The sequence below is a fragment of the Mytilus galloprovincialis genome, chromosome 9, assembly GCF_965363235.1.
Source record: "Mytilus galloprovincialis chromosome 9, xbMytGall1.hap1.1, whole genome shotgun sequence".
Lineage (NCBI taxonomy): Eukaryota > Metazoa > Mollusca > Bivalvia > Mytilida > Mytilidae > Mytilus > Mytilus galloprovincialis.
The window spans coordinates 60,305,212-60,322,697 of NC_134846.1; the positions used below are offsets into that span (position 1 = coordinate 60,305,212).

General features: G+C 31.5%; 1 protein-coding gene across 2 annotated transcripts in view; it reads left to right on the top strand.

Annotated features, from left to right (window-relative positions):
- LOC143045489 (meiosis regulator and mRNA stability factor 1-like) overlaps nt 1-17,431 on the top strand; it is a 52,591-nt gene extending 35,160 nt beyond the window's left edge. For both annotated transcript variants that reach the window (XM_076218031.1, XM_076218030.1), the window contains exons 18-23: nt 3,228-3,455; nt 4,096-4,299; nt 7,199-7,463; nt 10,134-10,205; nt 10,879-11,022; nt 11,594-17,431. In XM_076218031.1, coding sequence (XP_076074146.1) covers nt 3,228-3,455; nt 4,096-4,299; nt 7,199-7,463; nt 10,134-10,205; nt 10,879-11,022; nt 11,594-12,246 — 1,566 coding nt within the window. In that variant the 3' untranslated portion in view covers nt 12,247-17,431. The remainder of the gene's footprint in view (nt 1-3,227; nt 3,456-4,095; nt 4,300-7,198; nt 7,464-10,133; nt 10,206-10,878; nt 11,023-11,593) is intronic.
- Nucleotides 17,432-17,486: the final 55 nt, after the last annotated feature.

Consider the following 17,486-nt stretch of genomic DNA (forward strand, 5'->3'; position numbering starts at 1 on the left):
ATTTAGAGATATAGATATATAAAACAAGAATCTGTCCATAGTATACACATGCCCCATCTGCACTATCATTTTCTATGTTCAGTGGACCTTGAAAATGGAGTAAAAACTCATTTGGCATTAAAATTAGAAAGATTATATCATAGGGAACATCTATAATACTAAGATAATGAGGTCCAATTTGTCAGCCGTCATGGGGTAAAAACGACAAATCAAAGAAATCAATTTTATATATATCCAATATAGGACAATGGTGTTGATTAAAAATTACACCACTCCAGACCCTTTTGTTTTCCACATAATTAATATTACCAATAATTAACAAGTTCCGGGTTGAATCCCATATCGATACCAATAGTATATTCACCTGTTACCTATTACCTTATCTGTACATTTCTCATTTGACAGGCGCACCACCAAACAGTGTATTTCGGATTTTGCTATATACACGGTTCATAATCACAGGGTTTACACTACTAAATTCAATAATTGTCAAATTGTTCCCTATTGTAGTATTTTAAGCAGTAAGACTTCCTAAGATGACAATACAAATACTAAAAATCTGGACTTAAAATAAGGCGAATAGGTACAGTTTTCAATTTGTTAGAGGGCATGTCACATAAAACAGCGAATCAAAGAATTCAACTTTATCTATAACTAGATTAATAAATATAGGACAATGCTGTTGATTAAAAAATACTCCATTCCAGGACCTTTTGTTTTCCAAATAATTAATATTACCAATAATTGATAAGTTCCAGGTCGACGGGTTCAAACAGAAAGATTTTGAAAGCAGAGAAAACTCTGCATCTTATAATCGGCATGACTTTATCAGATATCAAAACTACCTCGACCAGAAACCTTAACCTGAATGGGACAGACAAACGAACGTAGGGAAGGCTGAACGGATGCACAGACCAGAAAATATAATGCCCATAAATGGGGCATAAAAAGTGATTTTTGGAAATTGCTGGCGAGACAATTGCTTAGTTTGAAAAATCAAAACTGTGGTTAAATACATATTTGAAATAATACACGTCTATAAATCTATTTGAAATAATACTCATATACAGTTGCAAACTTTCCAGAGGTGCTATCCAGCACTTTGATTGTCAAATGGTATAAATGTTCCATTTACCATAAAATATTTTCTACTTGGGGATATTACAAAATCATTTAGGGGGAATGCTGCAAATTTGATTTATATGCAGATAAAACAATATATTTTTAACTGCAAATATTTTAAGAAAGCTTTAACAATGCAGGCAGTGCAAAGAAAAATAAAATGTTTATACAGCACTAAAAAAATTAATTGCTGTTAAAAATAAAAGAGTACATATTTTTGACAAAAGTTGGAATGCTTTTGCCATTCTTTTCGATGAATGATCAGATATTTTGTTTTACATTGTATATGTGTACATGGTGTACATAAATTAGAAGAAATAGAATTGTCATATGATATATTGTCTCTTACATGAGAAAGAACTACATAATTCATCTCTGCAAATAAATAACCAAAAACAAACAAAAAACTTAATTTTCTTGAAATTGAATATTTATCTTTCAAATATCTATTTACTTATTTATTTAATTTTGTTTCTTTTTCTTTTTTTTTGTTTTTTGTTTTTTTGTTTTTGTTGTTTTTGTTGTTTGTTTTTCTCTTCTTTTCATAATTTTCAATTCAAAATAATCTACGGACATACTTAAAATATATATCTTATATATATTTATTTTTGTCGAGCCTTCGACTTTAGTCGAAAAAGCGAGACTAAGTGATCCTACATTCCGTCGTCGTCGGTGTCGTCGTCGGCGGCGTCCACAAATATTCACTCTGTGGTTAAAGTTTTTGAAATTTTAATAACTTTCTTAAACTATACTGAATTTCTACCAAACTTGGACAGAAGCTTGTTTATGATCATAAGAAAGTATCCAGAAGTAAATTTTGTAAAAAATAAAATTCCATTTTTTCCGTATTTTACTTATAAATGGACTTAGTTTTTCTGCGAGGAAACATTACATTCACTCTGTGGTTAAAGTTTTCAAAATTTTAATAACTTTCATAAACTATCCTTGATTTGTACCAAACTTGGACAGAAGCTTGTTTATTATGATCATAAGATAGTATCAGGAAGAAAATTTTGTAAAAATAAATTTTCCACTTTTCCGTATTTTACTTATAAATGGACTTAGTTTTTCTGCGAGGAAACATTACATTCACTCTGTGGTTAAAGTTTTTAAAATTTTAATAACTTTCATAAACTATCCTTGATTTGTACCAAACTTGGACAGAAGCTTGTTTATGATCATAAGATAGTATCAAGAAGAAAATTTTGTAAAAATAAATTTCCACTTTTCTGTATTTTACTTATAAATGGACTTAGTTTTTTTGCCAGAAACAAAACATTCACTCTGTGGTTTAAGTTTTTAAAATTTTTATAATGTTCTTAAACTATCCTGGATTTCTACCAAACTTAGACAAAAGCTTGTTTCTGATCATAAGATATTATTCAGAAGTAAATTTTGTAAAAAAAAAATCACTTTTTCCGTATTTTACTTTTAAATGGACTTAGTTTTTCTTCCAGTTAACATTACATACAGTCTGCAGTTAAAGTTTATAAAACATTTATTAGATTCATAAACTATCCTGGATTTTTTTTACCAAACTTGGAAGCTTCTTTCAATCAAAAGACAGTATCGAGAGGGAAATTTTTATTGATGTTTTCCTCATTTTTGTTGAGTCTGCGATTAATAGCAAAAGTAGGCGAGACACTGGGTTCCATGGAACCCGTACGAATTTTTTATTACTTCAACTACTCACATTATATATTTTTCATAACCTGTGCATTTGTTATATTAGATAATTATGTTTGATAATCTTAATGGTAAACTTTATTTTTTGATATTACTGATATGGTATATATTTTTTTCAAATATGGAAAATTGTATGTATAATACTAACAAAAACTAACAGCTGTATATATATATTATTTACTAATGTTAACGAGGCCGGGATAATGTACTGGTACTTGATGTTTTTAAACTAACAAATGTACAGATTTCAATAAAATATGATAAATTAAAAAAAAAAATTACCAAATTTAGGTTTTCTTGAATCGCCTTTAGCACATGGATAACAACATTTATAAACAATTTAGGAATAAAGTAGATTCAAATTTCTTTGCTCCATTATGTTTTTAAATTATCTTTAACATATGTTTATCATGGAACAGATTGAAGAAGATGGAGAAGAAAGACTTATACATTTAACAGAATCCGAGCTGAGAAAAGTTTTAGCCGATCAGATAGTTGAATTATTGAGAGCCCAGAAGAATCATTGTCTAGCATTACATCATCTCATGTCGGCCTTTACTTGCCATTTCGGTTTTAATATTCCGCTACATGATTACTATGTAAACTCTGAGGAAGAACTTGTCCAGAAACTTAAACATGTAGTGCAAGTAAGTATTTATCTTTTATGTAAATCAACTGGAAGTTTTTCCATTACACTTTTTAGTTAATTATATGATTTTCACTACATGGATGGTGGAGTTGAGAATTTTTGAAAAAATATGTGCAGTGCTGTATGATTTCCTACATAATTGAATTGGTGCTTCTAGATAAAGAAGAAAATTGTTGGATGCAAGTCATTTGAGCATCAACAACTAAACGACAACACTTATACAAATCAACTAGAGGTCTTTAATGGTAGGCCATTCCAAACATAAAGTTTAAATCATCCAAAACTTTGTCATGTTGTGATTGAATTCCTGCTTCAAAATTTGGTTACAACGGAAAAATTGATTTCTGGACCATTTTATAAACATCAAGGCTAATTGGATGTGTTTAATGTCAAAAGGTTGGATACATTTTCTGTTCATTTGTCTCTACACTTTACATGAAAAACATGCTAGGATGATGCTATAGCTTCTCACAAATCAGTTGAATATAAAATTTAGATCGTAGATATCCACATGAAAAAAAGTACCTCTCACTAGTGAGAGATCTTCAGGAAAACTTGTCTGAATATGATACCTCTTAAGAATTTTTATGCATAGCTTAAGCTGAATTACATACGATGAAATCTTAATATTTTGATAGATTGATATGATAAATAGATGCAAGTATATTAGGCTGTTAGATCGACAAGCGACACCTAAATTGGCTAGACAAGTTTTACAGTTATTGATGGATCAAAGCAGTGGTTCTCTCCCCTTGATGGAACTATTGAGTAGATATAAATCTATTTTTGGTAAAGAATGTGATATTAAACAACTTAAAGATGAACTCTTGGATTATGTTCAGGTATGCAGTATAGGATATTAAATGTATTTTTTGCAAATGCGATGTTGAGTTTTACCAAATCCAGTTCTAATTGAGGTTTTAGATGAAGTGATGAGAATTTAAAAAGAAACTGCACATAAAGGTTTCATTATTATTTAATTGTTTGCAATGAATTAACGTGATTTTACACTGAAATAGAAACTGATAATTTCACATGTGAAATAAACTCTCAATTTTATTTATCTGATGTCATACAACAATATTTCTTGTCGGGATGTTGTCGATTACATTTTACCAGAACAAATTCTGAATGCGTCAAAACTGATATAGCCCCTTGCATTTTCTATTTATATCCTTTAAAAAGCTCATTACAATGGATTCAAAAGAATACCTAATCAAAGAATTTAAATATTAAAAAATATTCAAATTATGACTGAACAACACTAAAAATTAACTCATGCTCTTAATGCTTTCTTGAATTAATGTTTTGTTACGTCAATCGTTAGATATTTTTCTTTATTTGAATTTTTTGAATAGTTGAAAAAACAAACTATTAATCATGATCATAACAAATTCTTTTTTTACTAACAATTCCATTGTTGTATAACTTAAAATACTATCCAGTTTAAACGTAAATTTACACCAATAATGATTTGTTCTGTTACAGTATTTAACCATCATCTGAAAATAAATTGATTCACAGTTTGAATTTCCCCAATATCTTGTATATAATATTCAATTTTATATCGAAAGAAAGAGATGTTGCATGTACTGTCATAAACTGGAATCTCCACAAGTCTGTCGATTAACATTGTTATGTTCAGTAGGAATGCATTGTCCATATTATTAGCTCACCTGGCCTAAAAGGCCATGTGAGCTTTTCTCATCACTTGGCGTCCGTCGTCGTCGTCGTCTGTCGTCGTTAACAATTTTTCAAACATCTTCTTCTCTGAAACTACTGAATGGATTTGGATGAAACTTAGCATGATTGTTCCTTAGATTATCCTGCACAATGTGTGTGCTTCGATTTTTGATCCGTCAAAAAACATGGCCGCCGTTACTTAAAATAGAACATAGGGGTCAAATGCAGTTTTTGGCTTATATCTCAAAAACTCCAGCATTTAGAGCAAATAAGACAAGAAGTTAAAGTATTTATTAGGTCAAGGTCTACCTGTCCTGAAATTTTCAGCCGAAACAGCAAAAATGATCAGCAAAGTAAGATCTACAATTAAGTTAATATGACCAAAATTGTCAATTGACCCCTTAAGGGGTTATTGTCCTTTAATGACAATTTTTCACAATTTGTTCATCATATTTGCTAACTTTAAAAAAATCTTCTCCTCTAAAACTACTAAACCAAATTCAACCAAACTTCAACTGAATGATCAGTAGGGTGTATAAAATAAAGTTTGTGCTTTATTTTTTATTTCGTCAAAAAACATGGCCGTCATGGCTAAAAATAGAACACAGGGTAAAATGCAGTTTTTGGCTTATATCTCAAAAACTCCAGCATTTAGAGCAAATAAGACAAGAAGTTGAAGTATTTATTAGGTCAAGGTCTACCTGTCCTGAAATTTTCAGCCAAATTGGGTAACTGGTTTTTCAGGTATAATGCCCCTGAATTGATGATTTTAAAGAAATTTTGCAGTTTTTGGTTATTATCTTGAATATTATTATAGATACAGATAAACTGTTAATAGCAAAAATGTTAAGCAAAGTAAGATCTACAAATAAGTCAATTTGACCAAAATTGTCAATTGACCCCTTAAGGAGTTATTGCCCTTTAAAGACTTTTTTCACAATTTGTTCATCATGTTGACTTACTTTAAAAAATCTTCTCCTTTGAAACTGCTGTATCAATTTCAGCCAAACTTAGGCTAAATGAGTTTCAGAGTATCTAGTATAAATTTTATATTTCATTTCCTTGTATGTCAGAAACATAGCTCCTATGGCTAAAATAGAACATCGGAGAAAATGATTTTTTTTTTTGCTTTTGAAGAAAATAGGACGATTCAAAGAACATTTAAATGAATTGAAAAGCCAAAATAATCATTGATGAGAGATTTAACCAAAAAAATTAAGGTGAGCGATTCAGGCTCTTGAGAGCCTCTTGTTTATGATCTAAATACTGTGAAAGTACTTTAATTCGTGGGTATCAATTTTCGTGGTTTCAGGAATATTTACATGTTCGTGGGTTTTTAAATTCGTGGATTTAAGTTTTCTAAAAAAACAATGAAAAATTGAAGCCTTTAGAAACGATTACACTTAGTCTGGATTGAAGGAAATTGCTAAGTAAACAGTGACCCGTATAAATCGTAGTGTCAACACTTATTAACTCAAGGTAAAGTGATCAACAGATTAAAGGCCATCAAATGTGTTAATTAGGCCATAAACATGTCACCTAAAGAAAACAGTAACATAATCAAATGCTATAAACATATCTTGAAATGTAAAATATTTCTTATCAAAATCAAGCCCAACATGAAATTATTATTTCCCATATGTACGAGAACTATGAGGATATAAAATGAACACTTTATCATACTAGCATATCAATACCGGAAATCTGACTTCCATCGATCAAAAATATTGTATGAGTATTAAAAGATAAAAGTTGTACAGTTTAGGTTATTTAAGATTAAATGGATATAATCCTGCATGCAGTTGTACAGTAGTTCATAGTTCATTTGCCCTGTGACTACTATTATAGTATTCTCAGATTTGGCGTTTTTTCAATATATTCTCTAGATCATTACAGTAGTCAAACTTACATCTACATGGATATCTTTCCATGACTTGATTTTGGTTGTTTTATTTCGTTGGACACTTAAATTCGTGGATAAAGTCATCCACGAAAACCACGAAAATTGGTACCCCACGAATAAAAGTACTTTCACAGTAAGCTTTAATTGAATTACAGATAAAAGGTGATGATGAGTCTGGTATCATTAGTCTGACATCACTCCAGGTGTTTGCTAGAGATGTCCGTGTTCTACTACAGAATGGTCTACAGGTTTATGTTTCTGATTTCGAGAGAGTCTACAAGGATCAGTTTGGTGTAGACTTAAAGCCTGCATTGTTTGGTTATACCTCTGTAGAGACTCTACTGGAAGCTATACCACATGTTGTCCAGTTCCAGGGTAAAACTCCTAGAAGATATGTAGAACTTTCTCATGATCTCGATGGTAAGTTCCAGGGTAAAACTCCTAGAAGATATGTAGAACTTTCTCATGATCTAGATGGTAAGTTCTAGGGTAAAAAACTCCTAGAAGATATGTAGAACTTTCTCATGATCTAGATGGTAAGTTCCAGGGTAAAACTCTTAGAAGATATATAGAACTTTCTCATGATCTAGATGGTAAGTTCCAGGGTAAAACTCCTAGAAGATATGTAGAACTTTCTCATGATCTAGATGGTAAGTTCTAGGGTAAAAAACTCCTAGAAGATATGTAAAACTTTCTCATGATCTAGATGGTAAGTTCCAGGGTAAAACTCTTAGAAGATATATAGAACTTTCTCATGATCTAGATGGTAAGTTCCAGGGTAAAACTCCTAGAAGATATGTAGAACTTTCTCATGATCTAGATGGTAAGTTCCAGGGTAAAACTCCTAGAAGATATGTAGAACTTTCTCATGATCTAGATGGTAAGTTCCAGGGTAAAACTCTTAGAAGATATATAGAACTTTCTCATGATCTAGATGGTAAGTTCCAGGGTAAAACTCCTAGAAGATATGTAGAACTTTCTCATGATCTAGATGGTAAGTTCCAGGGTAAAACTCCTAGAAGATATGTAGAACTTTCTCATGATCTAGATGGTAAGTTCCAGGGTAAAACTCCTAGAAGATATGTAGAACTTTCTCATGATCTAGATGGTAAGTTCCAGGGTAAAACTCTTAGAAGATATATAGAACTTTCTCATGATCTAGATGGTAAGTTCCAGGGTAAAACTCCTAGAAGATATGTAGAACTTTCTCATGATCTAGATGGTAAGTTCCAGGGTAAAAAACTAGAAGATATGTAGAACTTTCTCATGATCTAGATGGTAAGTTCTAGGGTAAAAAACTCCTAGAAGATATATAGAACTTTCTCATGATCTAGATGGTAAGTTCTAGGGTAAAAAACTCCTAGAAGATATGTAGAACTTTCTCATGATCTAGATGGTAAGTTCCAGGGTAAAACTCCTAGAAGATATGTAGAACTTTCTCATGATCTAGATGGTATGTTCCATTTCATTTACTGTGGATTCAGTATTATTTGTTCATGGGTACAGGGTAACCTCAAATTAAAATGTTCAACAAATTACACATTTTCAAAAGGAATGAATTCAGACTTTGCCAAAACAATGAAATTAAATATCCATGGATATGCAAGTTTTCCTCAGGCTCATACCAAGAAAATTGGCATCCACAAAAATAACTTAATCCACAGTATCATTTTCCACAGTTAATATGAATACAAATGGGTGTGAAATGTATGTCTTCAACACAGCAAACTTACAACACATAAACCAAAAGGAAGTTTTGAACAGATTAACAGTTGCAAATTGATAATATACAGCACTTTCATTATTTACAAGGTATTAACAAGGTATTATTGCTAGTCTTTAGACATTACAATAAATGGTTTGAGTAGCAAATACAGTCTCGCTTTATATTTGAACAAATGTTGCCGATACTTTTTGTTGAGCCTGCAACTTTTGTTGCAGAAAGCTCGACATAGGGATAGTGATCCGGCGGCGGCGGCGTTAGCTCACTTCTTAAAAGCTTTATATTTTAGAAGGTGGAAGACCTGGATGCTTCATACTTTGTATATAGATGCTTCATGTTACGAAGTTTCTGTCAGTCACATGTCCAATGCCCTTGACCTCATTTTCATGGTTCAGTGACCACTTGAAAAAAAAGTTCAAATTTTTTGTAATGTTGAATTCTCTCTTGTTATAAGTAATAGGATAACTATATTTGATATGTGCGTACCTTGCAAGGTCTTCATGTCTGTCAGACAGTTTTCACTTGACCTCGACCTCATTTCATGAATCAGTGAACAAGGTTAAGTTTTGGTGGTCAAGTCCATATTTCAGATACTATAAGCAATAGGACTAGTATATTCGGTGTATGGAAGGACTGTAAGGTGTACATGTCCAACTGGCAGGTGTCATCTGACCTTGACCTCATTTTCATGGTTCAGTGGTTATAGTTAAATTTTTGTGTTTTGGTCTGTTTTTCTCATACTATATGCAATAGGTCTACTATATTTGTTTTATGGAATAATTGTAAGGTGTACATGTCTACCGGGCAGATGTCATGTGACCTTGACCTCATTTTCATGGTTCAGTGGTCAAAGTTAAGTTTTTGAGTTTTGGTCTTTTTATCTAATACTATATGCCATAGGTCAACTATATTTGGTGTATGGAAATATTTTATGATCTTTATGTCAATCGCGGAGGTTTTATTTGACTGTGACCTCATTTTCGCGGTTTATTGCACAGTGTTTAGTTTTTGTGTTTAACTCTATTTTTCTTAAACTGTAAGTAATGGGTCAACTATATATGTTGTATAGAATCATTGTTAGCTGTACATGTCTTCCTGGCATGGTTATCTGACCTTGACCTCATTTTCAAGGTTCATTGGTCTTTGTTTAGTTATCTTGGTTAATGTTAAGTTTATGTGACAGTTGTAATAAAGCTCTAAGCTTTATACTTAGGACTATCAACATAATATCAATGATTAGTATAGAAGGCGAGACATTTCAACGTGTGCACTCTTGTTATAAAATAATTCCCTAAAAATTGCAATAAAGCATTCATTTATAATGGCTTGTTAACTTATAAAGACTGAACTTTTTCTGTCATTTTTAGGGAATACTTTGTCATCACCAGACCCAAAGGCTATCAGTCCTCTCCTACTGTTGAGCAATAGTCCAACTAGTGGTAAGTTATTTGTCAGTAGTTTAGCCATGCTTTGTGTTCCCTATTGCAAAAAATAAGAGGTACATCGTTAAACTGCTAATGAGGTATATGGTATATCAACAAGTCCACATGGTTAGACTGTTTTTATTTTGAAAAAGTTCTTTCCACATATAAGTGTAATCCATTATCAGGAATTGGATTTTCATGAACTCTTAGCAAAAAGATAGATAGTTGAATTTAAAGACAATTCATGTTTATGTAAAAGCAAACTGTTCTTTGTCTAATCTAAAGGTTTGTCAAATCAAGGAATGTAGTAAGGTTGATATTTATTACTTAAAATTCATTAATTCTTGCCATTAAATAATTATCTAGTGGAAACCAAATCTTCCAAGTATCATTGGCATTTGGAATTTAATGCAACAGTCTTATAATTTATTTTACAGCCAATTTCAATGAGTATGTAGCTAAAGGTAATATCTTTGTTTAGCTTGCTTGCTAGCTGAACCATGAAGTCATTGTTAAATTCAGTAAACCAGCCTCCTTTAAGAGTAGACCAATCTATCTGTCTATAGGACTAGGCTACTTCGAAAGGAGGGTAGTATACCTAATCTAACAATGACTTCACAGTTCAGCTAGCAAGCAAGCTAACCAAAGATATTACCTTAATTAAATCATCTGTAATTGATATTTTCAGAAGCAGAAAGAATAAAGAAACTGTTACCTCCCAGAAGAGATTTATTAAATGAACCAGTTCCATCCTCAGTACCATCACCAGATCTTCGACCTAAAGAACAATCTCCTAGGGATCTTATCTCTTTCGATCTCAGTACATATTCAGGTAAGAATTTTGTTTTTTCTGATAGATAAACTAAGCCTAAATTGTTCATATTTTGAATAAAAAGAATGTTTATGAACTTGGAGCATTCAAAGCGCTTTTGTTGATTAACTTTTATCAGGAAAGCTCAAAACAAGAAAAAATGAAAGCCAGAGATACATCGATATATTAATACATTAGATGTATCACAAAAACAGACTTTAAAAGGATAACCATATTCATTTAAGGCCAGCTTTGACTGATAAAATCACTGATCACTTAATTTATACATTTCATTTCCATACTATAATCTGTCAGAGTGAGTCAAACCATAGAGTATATAATAGTATTGTTTGGGATTATCTAATAATCGTTATATAAAGCAGACCACAAGTATACTGTGTAATCTTTACTTCATGTATATTTATAGGTCTATAGCTACATCCTACACTGATGTCAACTGTAGATACAAAAGCTAAAAACAATGTCATTGATCCCCAGCTATTATTAACAGGTTGATTATACTCTGCTTTTTATTTAATTTTTATAATAAAAAATGTGATTATCTCAATTATCTCAATTATTGTTTTTGTAGATCTTGCTGATCAGTTATGGCGTTTGAGTGAGGAGGAGAAAACTGGACAGAAGACCCCACTGTGTATGACTCCAACGTCAGAACTGTTGCAGTTAGCAGCTAAATGTTTAGTCAATCGGCCTCCAGATGTCAAAAATGACCATCAGAAGTCAGAAAGTATCACAGATATTATCAAAAATGGCTGGTGGAAAATAGTAAAATCACAAGAGACCCAAGACAATTCTTCAGAAACTGAAACACCAAAACAAGAAACCTCCATTAAAGCTACTGATACTATTGGCAAGAGTTTATTCGAACAAATTTTCAACAGAAGCACAATAGATGTAACCAAGGAAGAAGCCACAAGGTCCTTGGACTTTAGAAGGAAAATCCATAGTCCGCTGCAAGATACATTGCTGTCACATGATGAGTTAGCTCTTACAAAATTAAAACAAGCAGGCATAGACATGGAGTCTCAGACAAAGAAAGAATGTGTAAGTAAAGATTCTATATCATACGAGACTATGTTTAGAAGGGATTTTCCTATAGAAACCAGCTCCATTAAATCTGATACTAGTACACTTAGCGATGTTTCACAAGATTCTCCAAAGAAATCTCCAAGGAAACCAAGACTTGCTGCAAAATTTGATATACCTATAGATGGCACTCATTAATACAAGTGTATTCTTATAGTAATACAAGAGATGTTAGTGATTGATTATTTAAGTTTGCTTTTTCAAAAATTATTAACATTATAGTAATGTTTAAGAGTAGTGTATATTTTATCATAATGAATTGAGTAAATGTATGTCATATACTGGCAACAAAGTAGTTCTCATCAAGTAACAATTCTCACCAACATAATTTTTACCTTAAACTGCCTTCATTCAGTATCCAGACTGTAGCTTGACTTGTCATCTATCATTTGAATTTGCCTTTTCAGAATCTTAAGGACTATGGATAATCTCATTGTTCGTAAATGAAAATGAAAATAACGTTACTTCATTTGCACAATTTCCATTGTTCAGAACGTTTTGAACCAATCACAACATTTTGGTGTACCCTTTGGAAAATATTACCCAGAATGCATTAGATTCTGAAATGGCGAATTATTTACTTATGGCACTTCTTTCTTATATACGGTAAAGAGATAAACTGACTAGAACTGCTACTTGAAAGAATTACTCTATCACCAGTAGTGTTTATTTTCATATACTCAAAAAGATTCATATTATTTTTGAATAGAGTAAAACAATTATTATTTATGGATATTTTATGATACAAAAAAGACTGCACTGTATTATCCCATTGGTTGTTTTACTTTTAAATAAAGTCAGAAAATTTCTGTGTTTAAAGTATTAGAAAACTTCAATCAATGTGAGATGATTTACTATAACTTTAAATATCATGTTAGAAGGATTTCAGTTATAAATTTCCAAATGTCTTTTCTGGACAAAGTTTATGCGAGAAAATGTTGATGCACACCACTTGAAATTCCTAAAGATATTTCTGGAAAAGGACTAAAATTCTTACAAATAAACTTGATCACAAGATTTCTGAAATTTTCCCAACTTCAAAGTGAAATACCAATGGGATATTATTATCAGAATATTGTGTTTTATGTTGATGTGATATTTATGACGGTAGCGTTCTTTGTATGTTTTGTGTTTATTATCTTTCGTTATTGTCATTGTGTATGTTTAGTTTGTACATTTTGATGTATGGGAATTTTAACTATGCATCAATTGATTTGTCAGAAGAAATGTCAGTATATGCAGCTACATCATGAGCAAGATCGATACATATTGTTTTATATATCCTTTCATCTTTTCTACTATTTGAAACAACTCGGGTAACAGTTTTGAAAAAAAAACATTTGATAAACAAATCACAACTTGAAGCTTCAGAAGCCTTGCTGATTTGTGGAACTTATTTAATATTATCGGTCGACAATGGTTACACTTGAATAATGGTCTGTCTTTTCTAAAAAATAAACTCGATGTTCAGAGGTGCTAATTAAGGTATATTTTAATTCTTATTTGATATATGCCATTAGCATTATTTTCATAAAAAATTATGTCTGAGAATCAAATCTTAAATTGGCCTAAAATGAATAATGTCTGAAAATTGAAAAAAAAACTATCTTGTATTGACTTATACACTTCTAGCCTAGTTTTGTTTACATTGCTGTAGATGAAGCAGTTGATGTACAGAACTTAAAGCCAGGGAAAAGAAAAATTTGAATTAAGAATAAGCACTTGTAATGTTGAAATGCATTCAAGGGGAAATTTAAAATCTGTACATGTAGGATTAGAAGAAAAAGTTTCCCGCGTTAAGTATTTAGAAATAGTAAAAAGAGTTTTGAAGGAAAGTTCATATACATAACCATGCTGACACAGATCAAAACTGTAGTGTGGTTGTACATGAAAGTTTGTCAAAGTAGGGGTTAATTTTCTAGGAAATTTTTTGAAGCAATCAAATATGTAAAGGCAGAAGTGTTTAGATGGAAGAGCTAACGTTTTATATTAAGTATTAAAATGGTAGAGGACTTTTACTGCAACATTATTTTTGCAAACCATTATTTGTATTTTCTGTACCTGGTCTTTGTTGATATTAAATATTTTTTGTTGCATAAGGAGCAATCATACTTATTTTGTGGACATTTTTACATGACCAAAAATGCTACATTGCCTTAATTTGTTAATATAAAGGGAGATGACTTGATATGAAAATTTCTTGGATAACAAAATAGGTTTTTGTCATTGACATTTTCAGATGTTGAATCACTTGAACAAATATTAACTGGTGTTGAATGGTCATAAAGTTTGAATAAATAGATAAAATGATATTCAAAGTTAGTTAGTTTTTTGTGAATTGTGCTAAATACTGCTTTTGATATTGCATTATTTTAGATCATCTTTAAATATGGTTTGTCTTTATAGAGTTTTAAGTATTTGGTTTTTAGCTCACCTGGCCCGAAGGGCCAAGTGAGCTTTTCTCATCACTTGGCGTCCGGCGTCTGTCGTCCGTCGTCATTAACTTTTACAAAAATCTTCTCCTCTGAAACTACTGGGCCAAATTTAAGTTAACCAAACATGGCCATTATTAGGGTATCTAGTTTTAAAATTGTGTCCGGTGACCCGGCCAACCAACCAAGATGGCCGCCATGGCTAAAAATAGAACATAGGGGTAAAATGCAGTTTTTGGCTTATAACTCAAAAACCAAAGCATTTAGAGCAAATCTGACATGGGGTAAAATTGTTAATCAGGTCAAGATCTGTCTGCTCTAAAATTTTGAGATGAATCGAGCAACCTGTTGATAGGTTGCTGCCCCTGAATTGTTAATTTTAAGGAAATTTTGCTGTTTTTGGTTATTATCTTAAATATTATCATAGATAGAGATAAACTGTAAATAGCAAAAATGTTCAGTAAAGTAAGATCTACAAATAAGTCAACAGGACCAAAATGGTCTGTTGACCCCTTTAGGAGTTATTGCCCTTTATAGTCAATTTTTAACCATTTTTGTCGAGCCTTCGACTTTTGTTGAAAAAGCGAGACTAAGCGATCCTACATTCCGTCGTCGTCGGCGGCGTCGTCGTCGTCGGCGTCGTCGTCGTTGGCGGCGTCCACAAATATTCACTCTGTGGTTAAAGTTTTTGAAATTTTAATAACTTTCTTAAACTATACTGAATTTCTACCAAACTTGGACAGAAGCTTGTTTATGATCATAAGAAAGTATCCAGAAGTAAATTTTGTAAAAATAAAATTCCATTTTTTCCGTATTTTACTTATAAATGGACTTAGTTTTTCTGCGAGGAAACATTACATTCACTCTGTGGTTAAAGTTTTTAAAATTTTAATAACTTTCATAAACTATCCTTGATTTGTACCAAACTTGGACAGAAGCTTGTTTATGATCATAAGATAGTATCAAGAAGAAAATTTTGTAAAAATAAATTTCCACTTTTCCGTATTTTACTTATAAATGGACTTAGTTTTTCTGCGAGGAAACATTACATTCACTCTGTGGTTAAAGTTTTTAAAATTTTAATAACTTTCATAAACTATCCTTGATTTGTACCAAACTTGGACAGAAGCTTGTTTATGATCATAAGATAGTATCAAGAAGAAAATTTTGTAAAAATAAATTTCCACTTTTCCGTATTTTACTTATAAATGGACTTAGTTTTTTTGCCAGAAACAAAACATTCACTCTGTGGTTTAAGTTTTTAAAATTTTTATAATGTTCTTAGACTATCCTGGATTTCTACCAAACTTAGACAAAAGCTTGTTTCTGATCATAAGATATTATTCAGAAGCTAAATTTGTAAAAAAAAAATTCACTTTTTCCGTATTTTACTTATAAATGGACTTTGTTTTTCTTCCAGTTAACATTACATACAGTCTGCAGTTAAAGTTTATAAAACATTTATTAGATTCATAAACTATCCTGAATTTTTTACCAAACTTGGAAGCTTCTTTCAATCAAAAGACAGTATCGAGAGGGAAATTTTTATTGATGTTTTTCCTCATTTTTGTTGAGTCTGCCATTAACAGCAGAAGTAGGCGAGACACTGGGTTCCGTGGAACCCTTACAAATTTTATTTGTATATCTTAGTCATCTTTTACAAAAATCTTCTCCTCTTAAACTACTGGGCCAAATTAAACCAAACTTGGCCACAATCATCATTGGGGTATCTAGTTAAAAAATTGTGTCCGGTGACCCGGCCAACCAACCAAGATGGCCGCCATGGCTGAAAATAGAACATAGGGGGGAAATGTAGATTTTGGCTTATAACTCTGAAACCGCAGCCTTTAGAGCAAATCTGACATGGGGGTAAAATTGTTTATCAGGTCAAGATCTATCTGCCCTGAAATTTTCAGATGAATCTGACAACCCATTGTTGGGTTGCTGCCCCTGAATTGGTAATTTTAAGGAAATTTTGCTGTTTTTGGTTATTATCTTGAATATTATTATAGATAGAGATAAACTGTAAACATCAATAATGTTAAGCAAAGTAAGATTTACAAATAAGTCAACATGACAGAAATGGTCAATTGACCCCTAAGGAGTTATTGTCCTTTATAGTCAATTTTTAACAATTTTCATAAAATTTGTAAATTTTAACTAACATTTTCCACTGAAACTACTGGGCCAAGTTCATTATAGATAGAGATTGTAAGCAGCAAGAATGTTCAGTAAAGTAAGATGTGCAAACACATCAAAACACAATTTTGTCATGAATCCATCTGCTTCCTTTGTTTAATATTCACATAGACCAAGGTGAGCGACACAGGCTCTTTAGAGCCTCTAGTTTTATTCATTCTCAACCATGCTGACACAGTTTAAAGCTGTAGCATGGTTGAATTTATCGTACCATTTTATAAGAAAGGATACTCGATAAAAGTTTCTATGTATTCTCTGATTGTTTGCAAGAATTTGTTATCGCTTATGTGCAGTAAAAGCTTCCATTTATTTCTGATAGCTCATACAATTCTGAGGGTAATACTTGAAATAAAGGATATCTAGTACATGTTCAATATCTTATAGCATTTAATTATGTAGAGATATATTATTTTCAAAGAATAAAACAACTCTTAACTAGCCATTAGTAGAACTTCTAAAGAAAAAAATGTACTCATCTTTAGATCGTTTCAATGTACATTTAGATGGGATGCCAAATTTCTAATTTTTGATATCATAATAAATGATAAATGAGTCTATTATTCCCTCAAGCTTATCTTAAACATGTATTAAAAAAATGAATGAATTTAAGCTGTCATATCTATAAATTGTTTGCTGGCTTCAATGAAATACTGTATTATAGTGCTGCTTCTGACAATAAAAATAACTGAAGATATGATTTGTTTTATGCTAGCCATACTACTGTAACAAAATTACACGGAAAGATAA